This window comes from Erythrolamprus reginae, chromosome 5 (genome assembly GCF_031021105.1).
Source record: "Erythrolamprus reginae isolate rEryReg1 chromosome 5, rEryReg1.hap1, whole genome shotgun sequence".
NCBI lineage: Eukaryota > Metazoa > Chordata > Lepidosauria > Squamata > Dipsadidae > Erythrolamprus > Erythrolamprus reginae.
In genome coordinates, this window is record NC_091954.1 from 101,604,946 (window position 1) to 101,621,818 (window position 16,873).

The window sequence follows — 16,873 nt, forward strand, 5'->3', positions numbered from 1 at the left end:
ATACTAGAAACTTATCCAACTGTTGAGTCATGTTACCTCTAGTCATCCAATTTTAGAACATTAACATAGGATTTTTAGAATCTCCAAGACACTGATTTTTGTCAAGAGCTTTTGGACTCAAGTCAAGTAAGTATGTTTACATTTACATTCTGGTTTGTAAGATTATTCATGAACTGGCAGAGCCAATGGTAACAAGGTCAGCCAATAAATAGGCATAGCAACTAAGTCAGCCAATCAGAGCCAAACACATTTCAGTCTGTGCAGAGAATCGAAACTGAAACTAGAAGGCTGGGCATGGCTCAGCTCATTCTGTACTGTTGTCTCTCTCTGAACTCTGTACAATATTCATGGCTTTCAGTAACAACATATGTGAAACAGAAACCTATACTTCACCTTCTCAAAAATAGTAGCATTACGGGCTGCTGTTGAAACCCACACTTCTTTAAAGAATTTGTCACTTATGGGATCCTGGATATCATTCGGATCTATTGTGCTGCCAAGAACAACCCTGAAGAATGGGAGAAGATCAAAGAAAAAGAAAAGAAAGTACACACAATTAAACTCGTAGATGAGGTCAACAAGGTTAACCACTTTGAAATCAGGAAGATGAAATACAACCCCACAGGGTACTAATAAAATATAACAACACTGCTCCAACAGAAGCCAAACAAAGACCGATGAACCAATAGCAGGCTGCCTCTCATCCACACCCAGGAAGGTCCCCGCTCGGGCTGCCGTGCACTTGTCATTGTGTGACTGCGGCAAGTAGTTGAAGCTGCTACTCCTCCCCATGGTCTTGATTTCTAATCCTGGTCAGGACTGGAGGTAAATGTTGCCACCACTAGATGAAGCCTCAGCCTCAGCTGGTTATGTCTATCCTGAATGGTGTATATGGATATTTGACCTTTTTCTTTTTATAAGAGGCCCCCGCAGAGAGTGATATACTATATTATTAACTATATGTATAATATGTACTGTGTTAGAGTGTCATTTTGTGTGATTTTGGTTGGTGGTGTCCCCCAGGATATTGTAAATGTAAAAAATGTGCCGTGGCTCAAAAAAGGTTGAAAATCACTGCTCTAAAACCATCCCAATTTCTCATGTGGCCCCATGGAAAATTAAATGTCCACCCCTGCACTACTTGAAACTGGCTTCCGTCGTAGCTCATACAATACAAATGAGGTGGTGTTTTAGAAACATAGAAACATAGAAGTCTGACAGCAGAAAAAGACCTCATGGTCCATCTAGTCTGCCCTTATACTATTTTCTGTATTTTATCTTAGGATGGATATATGTTTATCCCAGGCATGTTTAAATTCAGTTACTGTGGATTTACCAACCACGTCTGCTGGAAGTTTGTTCCAAGGATCTACTACTCTTTCAGTAAAATAATATTTCCTCACGTTGCTTTTGATCTTTCCCCCAACTAACTTCAGATTGTGTCCCCTTGTTCTTGTGTTCACTTTCCTATTAAAAACACTTCCCTCCTGGACCTTATTTAACCCTTTAACATATTTAAATGTTTCCATCATGTCCCCCCTTTTCCTTCTCTCCTCCAGACTATACAGATTGAGTTCATTAAGTCTTTCCTGATACATTTTATGCTTAAGACCTTCCACCATTCTTGTAGCCCGTCTTTGGACCCGTTCAATTTTGTCAATATCTTTTTGTAGGTGAGGTCTCCAGAACTGAACACAGTATTCCAAATGTGGTCTCACCAGCACTCTATATAGCGGGATCATAATCTCCCTCTTCCTGCTTTCTTTCTTTCTCAACCTGCTTTCTGCAAAGGCCTGTGGCTTTCTTGACTTGACATATCACCGTAGGAGGTAGAAAAGGCCCGGATTTTTGTGGCAGCTGCTCTTGCTGCTTATCTGTCCAGTCAGATAGCAGGGGCAAATTAAGGAGGTCTGCTAATTATCTTTCCCACTCTGACGGTGGCAGCTTTAATTCTGAACAATTTCTCAAAGGAAGAACTTTGAGAACAAGCAGGCAATTATTATAAAGACAAACCTCCCCCTTTCAAAATAGGGAGAATGATGTGAATGGGTTTTTTTCTTTCCTTCCTATTGTATTAAGCGTGTGCCAACCCACACTAAGTAAAAGACCTTGGAATACTAGTATCGAATGACCTAAGTGCTAAAGCCCACTGCAACAATATCCCCAAAAAAGCTTCTAGAGTTGTTAACCGGATCCTATGCAGCTTCTGCTCAGGCAATCTCACACTACTCACAAGAGCCTACCAAACTTTTGCCAGACCCATCCTAGACTACTGCTCATCTGTCTGGAACCCATACCACATCGCGGACATCAACACCCTTGAAAATGTCCAAAGATATTTCACCAGAAGAGCCCTTCACTCCTCCACTCGAAACAGAATATCCTACGAAAATAGACTAACAATCCTGGGCCTAGAAAGCCTAGAACTACGGCGCCTAAAACACAATTTGAGTATTGCCCACAAGATCATATGCTGCACCGTCCTACCGGACAATGACTACTTCAGCTTCAACCGCAACAACACAAGAGCACGCAACAGATTCAAACTTAATACAAACCGCTCCAAACTTGACTGTAAAAAATATGATTTCAACAATCGAGTTATCGAAGCGTGGAACTCATTGCTGGACTCAACATTTCTCCCTTAGACTCTCCACGATTGACCTCTCCAGGTTCCTAAGAGGCCAGTAAGGGGCGTACATAAGTGCACTGGTTTGCCTTTCGTCCCCTGTCCAATTGTCTTTCCTTCCCTCACTTATCATATATATTTTCTTTCTTTCATATATCCTCTCCTCTACGTTCACTTTACCCTTATATATATTACTACATGTCTATTTTTCTTCCTATGTATTTGTGTATTGGACAAATGAATAAATAAAAAATAAATAAAAGAGAAGTAAATTTGGAACTTTCTTTGTTAAGGGCAGCTACAGATAAAATGAGGGTTTAAAAAGCAGGAATGAGTAAGAATATAAGAAATGGATTGAAGCACGATGGCATGGTTTTAGTATAAAAAAAGCAAATAACCAAGAGAAATTTGGATAGCTAATAGCATTTTGAATTCGAATGAAAGCGGAAAATAATTTTTGAAATCTGGATGATAAAATTTGAAAAGGAGGTAGCACAAGATGAATGATGCGTACCAGAATAAAGTAGATAAATAATTAGGAAACTTTGATTAAGAATTTGGCTATTGATATTATATTCTATTGTATTTTAATTTGAAGGTATGTGAATTTAAATCTCTGTAAGGTGTGGAAAAATAATAAAACATTTATACCCCCCCCCCCCCCAAAAAAAAGAAGGCCTGCTAATTATCTTTCCCACTCTGAGGGTGGCAGCTTTAATTCTGAACAATTTCTCAAAGGAAGAACTTTGGACAAGCAGGCAATTATTATAAAGACAATTAAACCTCCCCCCTTCAAAATAGGGAGACGCCAGGCTATATTTACTGCAAAGTGACTCTGAAGCTGAATAAATGATGAGATGGTATAAAATGAAAAGATGAAAGGTGAAAACATTCATCCAGGTTATGGTTTAATGGGTAGAAAGCTCCCTGTCTCTGGACAGGTGTCAGATTCTAACTTGTCCAGCCATTGGAAACACATGTTGAGTTCCAAACCTCAAATTTCGATCAAGCGATCGATGGGATGCTGCAATGGTTATCAGTGAAAGAACTAGTTGTAACTCATTTTGTTCAGCCCAGTTGAAACCTCAAATGGTTGTAAGTTGAGGACCATCTTGATACATTATTATGTCGCTCTGAGTCCATTTTGGAATGAGTGGCACATAAATAAGTAAGTAAGTAAGTAAGTAAGTAAGTAAGTAAGTAAGTAAGTAAGTAAGTAAGTAAGTAAGTAAATAAATTAAACAAACAAACAAACAAACAAACAAACAAACAAACAAACTACAGAGATTCTCAATGATTCAGGTCATGATTCTTCCAAAGCAGGTGGCAAACTTGATTTCATTGAGGGCATTGAGGGGCTGCCCACCACTGACGCTACCAATTTAAAATGGTACCTCTATTTACAAACTTAATTCATTCTGTGACCAGGTTCTTAAGTAGAAAAGTTCGTAAGAAGAAGCAATTTTTCCCATAGGAATCAATGTAAAAGCAAAGAATGTGTGCGGTTGGGGAAACCACAGAGAGGATGGAGGCTCTGTTTCTTCCCAGGAGATTCCTAGAGAGGCCCCAGAGAGGCTTCTCCCTGCCTTTTCCAGCCCTGTTTCTTCCCAGGAGATTCCTAGAGAGGCCCACGGAGGCTTCTCCCTGCCTTTTCCAGTTATAGTTTCGGAGGCTCGGGTTTGTAAGTAGAAAATTGAGAAGAGGCAAAAAAATCTTGAACACCCGTTTCTTATCTAGAAAAGTTGGTAAGTAGAGGCGTTCATAGGTAGAGGTACCACTGAACTTGGAGAAGAAATGAAATGTTTTCACAGAAAAAAATAAACAAGAGAATCCAGTTGCTTTTGGAAAAGCACTTTTGGGACTACCTTAATACATATACCTACAAATGAGAATAGACCCCATTGAACTAAATAGAAGTCCTGGCCAAATAGACAAAGACAGGATTGTCTATTCTGTGGATGCTAAGGCAATCAAATGACTGTAAATCCTTGGTAGATCAGTTTTACTCCGACTTTTCTCGAAGCCGTTTTGTCAGCTGTGGTACCTAAAGCACTGAAGGCGAAGAGACTGGGCAAATCTTCCTGCTTTGTAGTCTTCCCCATCCATCACTGAAGCAACCATGTCGGTATCCTCCACAATGACAGCCATTTCACTGTCTCTTTTCCCCAACATGCTTCTGTCATTGATGTTTGCAGAGCCTGTAAAGACAAAGCATTGGCAGAGTTGCAAATTCAAGGGATAGAGAAATATGTATTTTTTTAAAAAAAATAGCACATGACACCCAAGTTTGTACCATAACTTGATGCAAACAATCCTATGTTTCAAACTCTACCATAGTCATTATTATTATTATTATTATTATTATTATTATTATTATTGATTTTTATAATATAAAACACACACACAACATATTACATATAACAGGTCCCACAGAGTGGGCCTTCTCTGGGTCCCGTCAACTAAACAATGTCGGTTGGCGGGCCCCAGGGGAAGAGCCTTCTCTGTGGCGGCCCCGACGCTCTGGAACCAGCTCCCCCCAGAGATTAGAACTGCCCCTACCCTCCTTGCCTTTCGTAAACTTCTCAAAACCCACCTTTGTCGTCAGGCATGCGGGAACTGAGATATTTCCCCTGGGCCTATATAATTTATGTTAGGTATGTTTGTATGTATGTCTTTTTAATAATGTGGTTTTTAAATATTTTAAATTGTAAATTATTAGATTTGTCATGAACTGTTTTATTTTATTGTGAGCCGCCCCGAGTCTACGGAGAGGGGCAGCATACAAATCAAATCAAATCAAATCAAATCAAATCATAAATAAATAAATAAATAAATAAACAAACAAACATGTACTCAGTGATCCCACCATCAGACAATCAATCATACTACCATAGTCCACCCAATTATCATTTTTATTACCGTGGATCATAATTGATGATTGGGTACCATAGTCTACTCAATCATCAATTATGATCCAGGGTAATAAAAAAACCTACCTCTGAAATACAATTAATGTAAGAAAATGTTAGATCTTAATTCATTTGATAACTAATAGTTGATCTGGTGAGATGGAAGGCTATTTAGGCTTTATACAAAAATTAACAAAAATACAGTACTGTTTTTATGAGCAGTTTTCTAGAACAAGTGTTTACTTTCAAATTCAGGATTTGATGAAACCACTTACCATATTTTTTGGATTATAAGGGGCACCGTAGTGTAGGAGGCACCAAGATTTTGAAGAGGTAAACTAAATAGGAAAAAAAAACCCCTATTTCCGCGAACCTTTTTTTCCCTTGGGTGCTGAAAGTGTGTGTGCTTACACTATTGCACCTGCACGAGTGCCCACACCCATAATTCAATGCCTGGGGAGGGCAAAAATTGCCTCCCCTGCTCCTCCGGAGGCCCTCTAGAGGCCAGAAACTTCTTGTGGGCCCAGTAGGCCTGTTTTTCATCCTTCCCAGGCTGCAGAGGCTTTGCTAGAGCCTGAGAAGGGCTAAAACTCCCTCCCACATCCCTCCAGAGGCCTTCTGGAAGCCGAAAATGCCCTCCCAGAGAAAATGCCCTCCCATGGGAGCCAAAAAAGCTGGCCGGTGTGCACATATGTGCTGGATCTAAGCTAGGGCAACGGCTCACGTGCCGGCAGATATGGCTCCGCGTGCCGCCTGTGGCACCCGTGCTATAGGTTCGCCATCACTGCCATAGGGCAAGGATTAAAATTTTCTGGCCTTCAATTGTTCCTGAACTTTGGCTGGTTCTAACCAACATTTCTGGTTAATGGGAGTTGCATACCTTGGAATGTGAAAGGTTAGACCTAAAGCTGCACTATAATCAGATAAGTAAACTTTGAGTAAACAACCATATTAAGACTGCAAGAAAATCTACTGCTTTGTTGCTCAACTGGATCCAAACTGGGAGCCCAAAACCAAATTATTGTTTCTTTCTTTGTTGACAAAAAGTAGTTTATTGGAATTTTTTGCAGTGCAAAATGTATGCAAATCCTATTGCATTTGTATTTATTAGATTTGTATGCCGCCCCTCTCCGAAGACTCGGGGCGGCTAACAACAATATAAAAAGACAATGTAAACAAATCTAATATTAAAAATAATCTAAAAAACCCCAATTTAAATAACCACTCATACATACAAGCATACCATGTATAAATTTTATAATCCTAGGGGGAAGGGAAATTTCAATTGCCCCATGCCTGATGACAGAGGTGGGTTTTAAGGAGCTTGCAAAAGGCAAGGAGAGTGGGGGCAACTCTGATATCTGGGGGGAGCTGGTTCCAGAGGGTCGGGGCCGCCACAGAGAAGGCTCTTCTCCTGGGTCCCGCCAAACGACATTGCTTAGTCGACGGTATTAGTATTGATAACAATTTTCTTTCCTTTATAGGAATTTTCTAATCTTTGCATACTGGGGGGTGGGGGGAGTGTAGGGATCATGTAAAGGCAGCAAATTAACAGCAATGAATCAAGGCAGGAAAGGTGAACCTCTTCTGGCATTTTCTGCTTCAAATGTCAATATAATCTGACTGGGTTTGCTTATAATGAGTTGGGGAGGAACTGCTCTATGCTAGTCTGTCTTTTGCCAGCCTCAGATGCATCACTTATGTCTTGTGGGCAAGGTTGAAATCCTCTGAAGTCTGCTACCAGTTTGCTTCACCCCACATTTGCGTGCTGCAAGCACTTCTAGGCAACATTGAAAAAGGAGCATTTTGAAGCCATCAGAATCTGCAAAGGTAAGTAGAACAGCGAGGGGGGTTTCCTGAATAGTTTTTATCCCAGAGCTATACTCGCACTTAACAACGAACTAAAGGGTCACCATCAGTGAACTGTTGGACAATATTACTCGGTTTGTCATGTAGAGGACAATCAGAACTGCAGAAAAAACAATTGCTGCCAACCTGCCTTCCATTGAGGACCTGTATACTGCACGAGTCAAAAAGAGGGCGGGGAAAATATTTACTGACCCCTCACATCCTGGACACAAATTGTTTCAACTCCTACCCTCAAAACGCCGCTACAGAGCACTGCACACCAAGACAACTAGACACAAGAACAGTTTTTTTCCGAACACCATCACTCTACTAAACAAATAATTCCCTCAATACTGTCAGACTTTCTACTAAATCTGCACTTCTATTCTACTAGTTTTTCTCATCATTCCTTTCACCCATTTCATCCCATGTTGACTATATGACTGTAACTTGTTGCTTATATCCTAAGATTTTTATTAATATTGCTTCTTCATTGCTTATTTGACCCCTATGACAATCATTAAGTGTTGTACCACATGATTCTTGACAAATGTATATTTTATTTTATGTACGCTGAGAGCATATGCACCAAGACAAATTCCTTGTGTGTCCAATCACAATTGGCCAATAAAAATTCTATTCTATTCTATTCTAGATGGTTGAGTGGTTCAGGATGGGGAATTTGTAGTGGTGGGACATTTTATTCAATTTTTTATTCTATTTTTATTCTATTTTTAAATTTACCTATTCTGATTTTATGTATGGTGGGACTGGTCTTTGGGTGTCACACGACTTTTGTTGCCAATGACAATTTGTTGTTTTGACAATGATAATAAATTTATTATTATTATTATCAGCTGTGCTGCGTGATTTAGATTAGCTAGAAAGCAGGTTATCCTGATTTTAGCTAATCTAGATCATGCGGCACAGCTGATTGTTGAACAGCTGATCGTCGATGTACTGGTTCGTCCGAACCTCTAGCATTTTTTACTACTAGTTTGGGTGAGCTGATCCAATCCGGTAGTATTTCATCTCTGCTTGTGGGCCACATTTTGTTAATTCAGAGGAGTAGACTGTACTGGCAATATTTTACATCTTTTTTTGCTTAGTTGGCTTTTATCTCAGCTATAGATCTAAGCTACCCATTAGGGCCTGTTTAAAACCTTCCTTTACTGGCAGATGGGAAAGAGAAAGCTGAATCATCTTGCTAATTTGTGCATATCAATCAATAGAAATGTCTTGTGTACATTATCCACTGCTCTGTCGTTAAAAAAAAACACACACAAAGAAAATGGTGTGACAGTAGATAGCAGTCCGAAGATGAAGATTGCTGAAGAGAGGCAATCAAAGGTCCTGCTTATTATAAAGAGTCATAGCCACATAAAGTAATACCCAAGACAATTTGTTTATTGATTAATCATTTGACCATTCTGAAAAACTATAAAAACAATACAAAGAAAAGTAGGACAGGTTTATAACATATTGTTTCCCCTGCTTAGGTCATTAAAACCCAAGAAATACTTGGACACCAAGAATAGATTACAGTGTTTCCTCGATTTTCGCGGGTTCAACCTTCGTGAAAAGTCTATACCACGGTTTTTCAAAAATATTAATTAAAAAAATACTTTGCTGTTTTTTCCCCTATACCATAGTTTTCCCCGCCCGATGACATCATATATCATCGCTAAACTTTCGTCTGCCTTTAATAAATATTTTTTTAATAAACTTTAATAAATAAACATGGTGAGTAATAATCTAAAGGGTTGCTAAGGGAATGGGAAATTGTAATTTAGGGGTTTAAAGTGTTAAGGGAAGGCTTGTGATACTGTCCATAGCCAAAAATAGTGTATTTACTTCCGCATCTCTACTTCACGGAAATTCAACTTTCGGGGATGGCCTCGGAACGCATAGAAACATAGAAGACTGACGGCAGAAAAAGACCTCATGGTCCATCTAGTCTGCCCTTATACTATTTCCTGTATTTTATCTTACAATGGATATATGTTTATCCCAGGCATGTTTAAATTCGGTTACTGTGGATTTACCAACCACGTCTGCTGGAAGTTTGTTCCAAGGATCTACTACTCTTTCAGTAAAATAATATTTTCTCATGTTGCCTTTGATCTTTCCCCCAACTAACTTCAGATTGTGTCCCCTTGTTCTTGTATTCACTTTCCTATTAAAAACACTTCCCTCCTGAACCCTATTTAACCCTTTAACATATTTAAATGTTTCGATCATGTCCCCCCTTTTCCTTCTGCCTTCTGCCTTCCAGACTATACAGATTGAGTTCATTAAGTCTTTCCTGATACGTTTTATACTTAAGACCTTCCACCATTCTTGTAGCCCGTCTTTGGACCCGTTCAATTTTGTCAATATCTTTTTGTAGGTGAGGTCTCCAGAACTGAACACAGTACTCCAAATGTGGTCTCACCAGCGCTCTATATAAGGGGATCATAATCTCCCTCTTCCTGCTTGTTATACATCGAAAGTCGAGGGAACACTGTATTAGATATTTTGCAGGGAATGCACTAACACATAACTGGAGTGAGTGTGTGTGTAAGGTTAGGGTTCTGTTTTTATATCAAAAGATTAAGAGGGTAGACCACGTAGAACAGATTGGGGTTAACTGCCGGGCCATAATATACTGTCATTATTGTTTTTACAATTACTTGAAATGGACTAATCAATAAACAAATTGAACTGAATTAAAACAGCAATGTCACAAAGATCTGTCTCTCTCTCTGTGTCTGTGTTTGTGTACCAACAGCTTTATAAATCTCAGCCTACAAAAGAAGGCTAAATAATTCTCAGTTCAGATCAGGTAAAAATACGATTTATTTCTTCCATAATTCCACAGGTTTTCTGCGTAGCAGCACCCATACATTACAGTATCCACAACTTTGCCAGGAAGCTATTTTAGTTGAAAACTGTTGAAACACATGAAATGCAGGGCCAGTTTTAAGTAAGTAAGGGTTGGCTCAATGTTGGAGGCATTTATTCTTCTCCAGAGATACAGTAAAATAAAAAGATATTTCACCTACTGGGCATTTTGTTTTAAACTGTCAGTTTTCTTTTTATATATAGGGACATGGTAGCTCAGTGGCTAAGACTCTGCGCTTGTTGATGGAAAGGTTGGCAGTTTAGCGGTTCAAGTCCCTAGTGCCGCATAATGGGGTGAGCTCTCGTTACTTGCCCCAGCTTCTGCCAACCTAGCAGTTCAAAAGCATGTAAAAATGCAAATATAAAAATAGAGACCACCTTTGGTGGGAAGTAACAGCATCCTGTCCACCTTTGCTGTTTAGTCATGCTGGCCACATGACCACCGAGATATCTTCGGACAGCTTTGGCTCTTCAGCTTAGAAACAGAGACCAGCACTGCCCCCTAGAGTCAGGAAGGACTAGCACATACAATATGTGTGAAGGGAACCTTTACCATTACATGCATACATACATATGCCATCCTTTGCCTTTAATCCAAAAGAATAATCTTCGGGGGATACTGTTTGTTCTGAATTAATGTATCATATAATTACGGCTACTGGATTTTTCTCTTTGTAGAGCAATATCCATTATAAGTCGCCCTGAGTCCGCTAGAAGGGCAGACTATAAATTCAATAAATAAAATTTAAAAATATGACCATTGTTTCTTGCTATTAATTTTGTTGTTACTTCACATCAGGCATGGGGGAATTGAAACATCTCCCCTTTGCCCATGTTGTTTTGGTGTATGATTGATTGTGTGCTTGTTTTTTATATATATTGGGGTTGCTTTTATAAATTTTTTCACCTAAAACTGTAATTATATTGGTAAATATTAGATTTGTCACTATGTACTGTTTTGCCATTGTTGTGAGCCACCCCGAGTCTGCGGAGAGGGGCGGCATATAAATCCAATAAATCTAATCTAATCTAATCTAATCTAATCTAATCTAATCTAATCTAATCATGTTCCTCTCCTGATCTAATGTGCTTCTAATGTACCTACCTTATTCTAGCTGCTTCCTAAATTTACTTACGCAAGCAGTTACTTGTAAAAAAAACAAGAGCCCAAGATTGGTTTACAATTTAAAAAATCCTAATAAAACAATAATTTAAATAGTTTAACTTAACTATTGAAGCTCAAATACCTTGGCCATCTACTGAGAAGAGAGGACTCATTGGAAAAAAACCAATGAGAAAGATTGGGAAAGATTGAAGGCAAAAAGGAGAAGGGGACGATGCTTTCGGCATTCGGCGACGAAAAGGTTAGCCATCACAGACCTATTCAATCTGGAGAAAGACTGAATAAACACATCAATCATCCACTTCAATGACTGATTCAAAGGAGTGAGTCATTCAAACTGCTCTCTAATTGAAACTCCAAATTGGTCCCATGGTCCTCTTGAAATCTGCAGATATATGGCAGGGATGGTCAACTCCCAAACACTGGCACTTAGCAAATTTCTCTCTTACCTATAATGACCGTGTTGTCATCAGCAATCAGCAGCTTGCTGTGGACATAGATCAGTTCAGTAATGAGTTTTCCTTCCAGCTCAGCATAATTTCGAAGTCCACAGAACGAAATGTAATTAATCCATTGGTCTCCAACTGAAGGGTCCCATTAAGAAATGGAGGATGAAAGAAAAGGGGAAAAAAAGAACAGAAAAACTTTAAGACTTTAAAAAGTAGAAGAAATGAAAATGTAAGTTTTTTCCCCTAGAGTTTTTAAATTACAGAAATGTACATGTGGGCTAATTGTTAGAATATATTTCTTGACAGTAATAGCCTGCTAAGCCAATTACCTAGGGAGACCTGCTACTATTTAGAACCTTTCAGATATGTTGTACTTAATTACTATAATTCCAAGACAGCGTGATGTTTAGCAATGATGGTTAGAATTATGGGAGATAGCATCAGATTGGTGGAAGAAGTCTTGGAGGAGTTAATGTGCGATAGCAACTCTGGATTTTCTGCATTGAGCATAATAATGCCAAGTTGGATGTATCAGAGGCTATAGAGGTAGACTGGATAACATTCAACCACAGTAATCTTATATTATTATAATTGTGCACCTGCAGTTCCAATAAAAACAAATGTCATAAATGTACAGTGGTACCTCTACTTACGAACTTAATTCGTTCAGTGACCGGGTTTTTAAGTAGAAAAGTTTGTAAGAAGAACCAATTTTTCCCATAGGAATCAATGTGAAAGCAAAGAATGTGTGCGATTGGGGAAACCACAGGGAGGGTGGAGGCCCTGTTTCCTCCCAGGAGATTCCTAGAGAGGCCCTGTGGTGGCTTCTCCCCACCTTTTCTGGCCCTGTTTCCTCCCAGGAGATTCCTAGAGAGGCCCCACAGAGGCTTCTCCCCACCTTTTCTGGCCCTGTTTCCTCCCAGGAGATTCCTAGAGAGGCCCCATGGCAGCTTCTCCCCACCTTTTCCGGCCCTGTTTCCTCCCAGGAGAGTCCTAGAGAGGCCTCACAGAGGCTTCTCCCCACCTTTTCCGGCCCTGTTTCCTCCCAGGAGATTCATAGAGGCCCCACAGCCTTCTCCCTGCCTTTTCCGGTTACAGTTTCGGAGGCTTGGGTTATAAGTGGAAAATGGTTCTTGAGAAGAGGCAAAAAAACCTGCGAACACCCAGTTCTTATCTAGAAAAGTTCGTAAGTAGAGGCATTTGTAGGTAGAGGTACCACTGTATCCAGGGGTGGGCATCAGGCAGGACGGGGTGGAATGCAGTTCCACCGGCAGAAATGAAGCTGCATGTGCAGCTCCAGCTGATCAGCAGCAGTCACTTCCTGGATTACCGGTCTCAGCTCAGCTCTCCTTTTTTCCCCTGCTGCTGCTGCTGCATCTGCGCTCCTTGCTTTTTTCCTCTTTCCTCCTCCCTGGGCTCGGATGAACTTCCCTCTCTCCTGCCCTGCTCCCCTCCAGCCTCACACGACCACCTCCGCCTGAGGTGCAAGCAGAAGGCGTGGGTTCAAGCAGCGCTGACAGCATTTATGCTTCTGGCAGCACCCATTTGCCTCCCTATCCAGCCTGAGGTGGGGGGGCGACCCAGGAAACAGAGAACAGGAAACGTGAAGCAAATTGTCACCCCAGCGAGCAACACTGGTACGGTTGTAAGTCGAGGACTTAACAGTTCACTTGAACGATGATGATTGTTCAAGCCACTCCCACCTGGTCACATGGCCGGCAAGTCACTCCTACCCAGTCACATGACCATTAAGCCACACCCACAAAATAAGCCACACCCACAGTAAAAATTTTGGCTGCCCATTACTGACTGTATCTGAAAAAAAAAGAAAACATGGGTGCAAATATCTGAAATGTATGCATCAAAATGTGCATTTTTATTTTATCATTCAGCTAATGTCTACTAAAGGGGGGGGGGAGAGAAGGAAACATTAAACATTCTCAATCTGACTACCTAGCGGTTTTGGTATAAATCCAAATTTCAACTCCCCAGAACCTTGTTGCTGAGCCGAGGGAGTTGGCTTGCTGGAATGACATCAAGTAAAATCAGAAGAAGGAGCTCATTTAGAATCACGTCCAAAGGGATGCATAAGATAGCAGCTTTTTTTTTCTTCTTCCCAGACACCCAGATGTTGTTTTGCTAGTTTGTTTTCATTATTTCTGAAGATTTGCCTGACACAGTTGAAGCCTCCTACTTCAGCTATTACACAATCCTACAATTATTTCAGCTGCTATGTGTTTGATGGCAGATTCTTCAAGGTTTGGTGTCCTCAAAACCCTATGGTGAAGACACCTACAGAGACCCAAGTAAAGGACTTACTTTCAGCTTTCAGCTGTCCCAAGATTGAATTTTCTCCTCTGCACATGGTCCTGGAAAAATGAAAGCCACCATTACATTTATAAAAAAAGCACTATGTGAATGAGTTTATAAGAATGTGTTTAGCTGTAATCATCAAATACATGTCTCTTTCGATAGATAGATAGATGATAGATAGATAGATAGATAGATAGATCTATTTGTTTTGTTTTGTTTTGATTGATTTATATTTTATTTTATTTATTTATATTTTATTTTATTTATTCATTCATCCGTTCATTTATCCATTCATTCATTCCTTTGTCAAACATGTATAGGATAGTAGTTTGTATAAACATAACATAAGTAAAAAGTAATGATAAAAAGAAGGACAATAGGACAGGGATGGTAGGCACCATGGTGCGCTTATGCACGCCCCTTACAGATCTCTTAGAAACGGGGAGAGGGTCAACTGTAGACAATCTAAGGTGCATGCAAAAGGATTCTGTGCATGTAGAGAGGGTAAAAAAACCCAAATGGCAGCGTACGGGTGGGTGGATGGAGCCTCACACTGCCTTCGTGACCAGCTCTTTGACGACCAACAGGCATGAACGAATCAGGATCATTTCATCCCTGTTCTTATGGTTCTAAATAAATATATTACTTAATATATTTATTATATAATAAATATAATATAATATAATATAATATAAATATCACTTAATATATTTATTTAAATATAAATCACTGTACAGATGTTGCAAGCCTGGCATCTTGAAGATCTTCAAGACAACAAACTGGACACAAAAGTCCCTCTTTGAACACAATTGTAAATTGTGGACACAAAAGTCCCTCTTTGAACACAATTGTAAATTGTGGACACAAAAGTCCCTCTTTGAACACAATTGTAAATTGCTGTGTTAGCAAAAACTTCAGAAGAGAAGGATTTAGGGGAAGTGATTTCTGACAGTCTCAAAATGGGTGAGCAGTGTGGTCGGGCGGTAGGAAAAGCAAGTAGGATGCTTGGCTGCATAGCTAGAGGTAGAACAAGCAGGAAGAGGGAGATTGTGATCCCCTTATATAGAGCGCTGGTGAGACCACATTTGGAGTATTGTGTTCAGTTCTGGAGACCTCACCTACAAAAACATATTGACAAAATGCTACAAGAATGGTGGAAGGTCTTAAGTATAAAACGTATCAGGAAAGACTTAATGAACTCAATCTGTATAGTCTGGAGGACAGAAGGAAAAGGGGGGACATGATCGAAACATTTAAATATGTCAAAGGGTTAAATAAGGTTCAGGAGGGAAGTGTTTTTAATAGGAAAGTGAACACAAGAAGAAGGGGACACAATCTGAAGTTAGTTGGGGGAAAGATCAAAAGCAACATGAGAAAATATTATTTTACTGAAAGAGTAGTAGATCCTTGGAACAAACTTCCAGCAGATGTGGTTGGTAAATCCACAGTAACTGAATTTAAACATGCCTGGGATAAGCATATATCCATCCTAAGATAAAATACAGGAAATAGTATAAGGGCAGACTAGATGGACCATGAGGTCTTTTTCTGCCGCCAGTCTTCTATGTTTCTATGTTTCTATGGTCATTACTAAGGCAAGTTCCATGCTGAATGATACCAGTATGTAAGACATAGAAGAACACACAACCCAGAAGGGACTTTTAAGGTCTTCTAGTCCAACCCCCTGCTCAAACAGGAGAGCTAATATCATGCTGTCCATTCTCTTCTTGAAATACTCCAGCGATGGAACATTCAACTTCTGAAAGCAATCTGTTTCATTGATTGATTGATTGTTCCCAATGTCAGGAAATCTCTCTTTAGTTCTAGGTTGGATCTTTCATTAATGATTCCCCCTGCACTGTTTCTTCTTGTGCTGTCCTCATGTGCTTTGAAGAATAGTCTGACCCCTTCTTTTCTGCGATAGCCCCTCAAATATTGGAAGGATGCTATCATTCTTCATCCAGCCACTGGAATACTCCAGTTCATCTCTTTGTTAGAGTAGAAATAAGGTAGTTCCCTCAATCATTTTGAAAAGCAATAAAAATGTGAATGCGAACCCATGCCCATATGCATCACTTAATTTATTTTGAAGAAGGTGTTTGTAAAACAGAGATGTAGACTGCCCCACCCAAAACCACAATACACAATGGGAAAAGGAAAGAAGAAAGGTTAATTAAAACGCAAGAAAATGCATTCTAGATTTTCTTGGTGAGCCATAACCCCAAACCCAGTGCTCCCTCTGCTGACTCTTCAGCAGAAATACATAATAGAATAGAACAGAATTCTTTATTGGCCAAGTGTGATTGGACACACAAGGAATTTGGTGCATATACTCTCAGTGTACTTAAAAGAAAAGATACATTTGTCAAGAATCATGAGGTATAGCACTTAATGATTGTCATAGGGTACAAATAAGCAATGAAACCATACTAGGAAACAATCAGTATAAATCGTAAGGATAACCCCCACTAGGTTAAAGACCTTGGTATACTAATAACAAAAGACTTAAGTGCCAAAGCCCACTGCAACAACATAGCCAAGAAGGCTTCAAGAGTTGTTAATCTAATCCTATGTAGCTTCTGCTCTGGCAATCTCTCACTACTTACCAGAGCTTACAAAACGTTTGCCAGACCCATCCTCGAATACAGCTCATCTGTTTGGAACCCATATCGCATCTCAGACATTAACACCCTTGAAAATGTCCAAAGATATTTCACCA

General features: G+C 39.7%; 1 protein-coding gene across 3 annotated transcripts in view; it reads right to left on the bottom strand.

Annotated features, from left to right (window-relative positions):
• The window catches only part of PLD1 (phospholipase D1), a 195,441-nt gene that overhangs the window by 1,592 nt on the left and 176,976 nt on the right, over positions 1 to 16,873 (bottom strand). For all 3 annotated transcript variants that reach the window (XM_070753638.1, XM_070753639.1, XM_070753637.1), the window contains 4 exons: positions 14,161 to 14,210; positions 11,842 to 11,976; positions 4,674 to 4,827; positions 394 to 508 (listed from right to left, as the gene is read on the bottom strand). In XM_070753638.1, the coding sequence (XP_070609739.1) occupies positions 394 to 508; positions 4,674 to 4,827; positions 11,842 to 11,976; positions 14,161 to 14,210 (454 nt within the window). The remainder of the gene's footprint in view (positions 1 to 393; positions 509 to 4,673; positions 4,828 to 11,841; positions 11,977 to 14,160; positions 14,211 to 16,873) is intronic.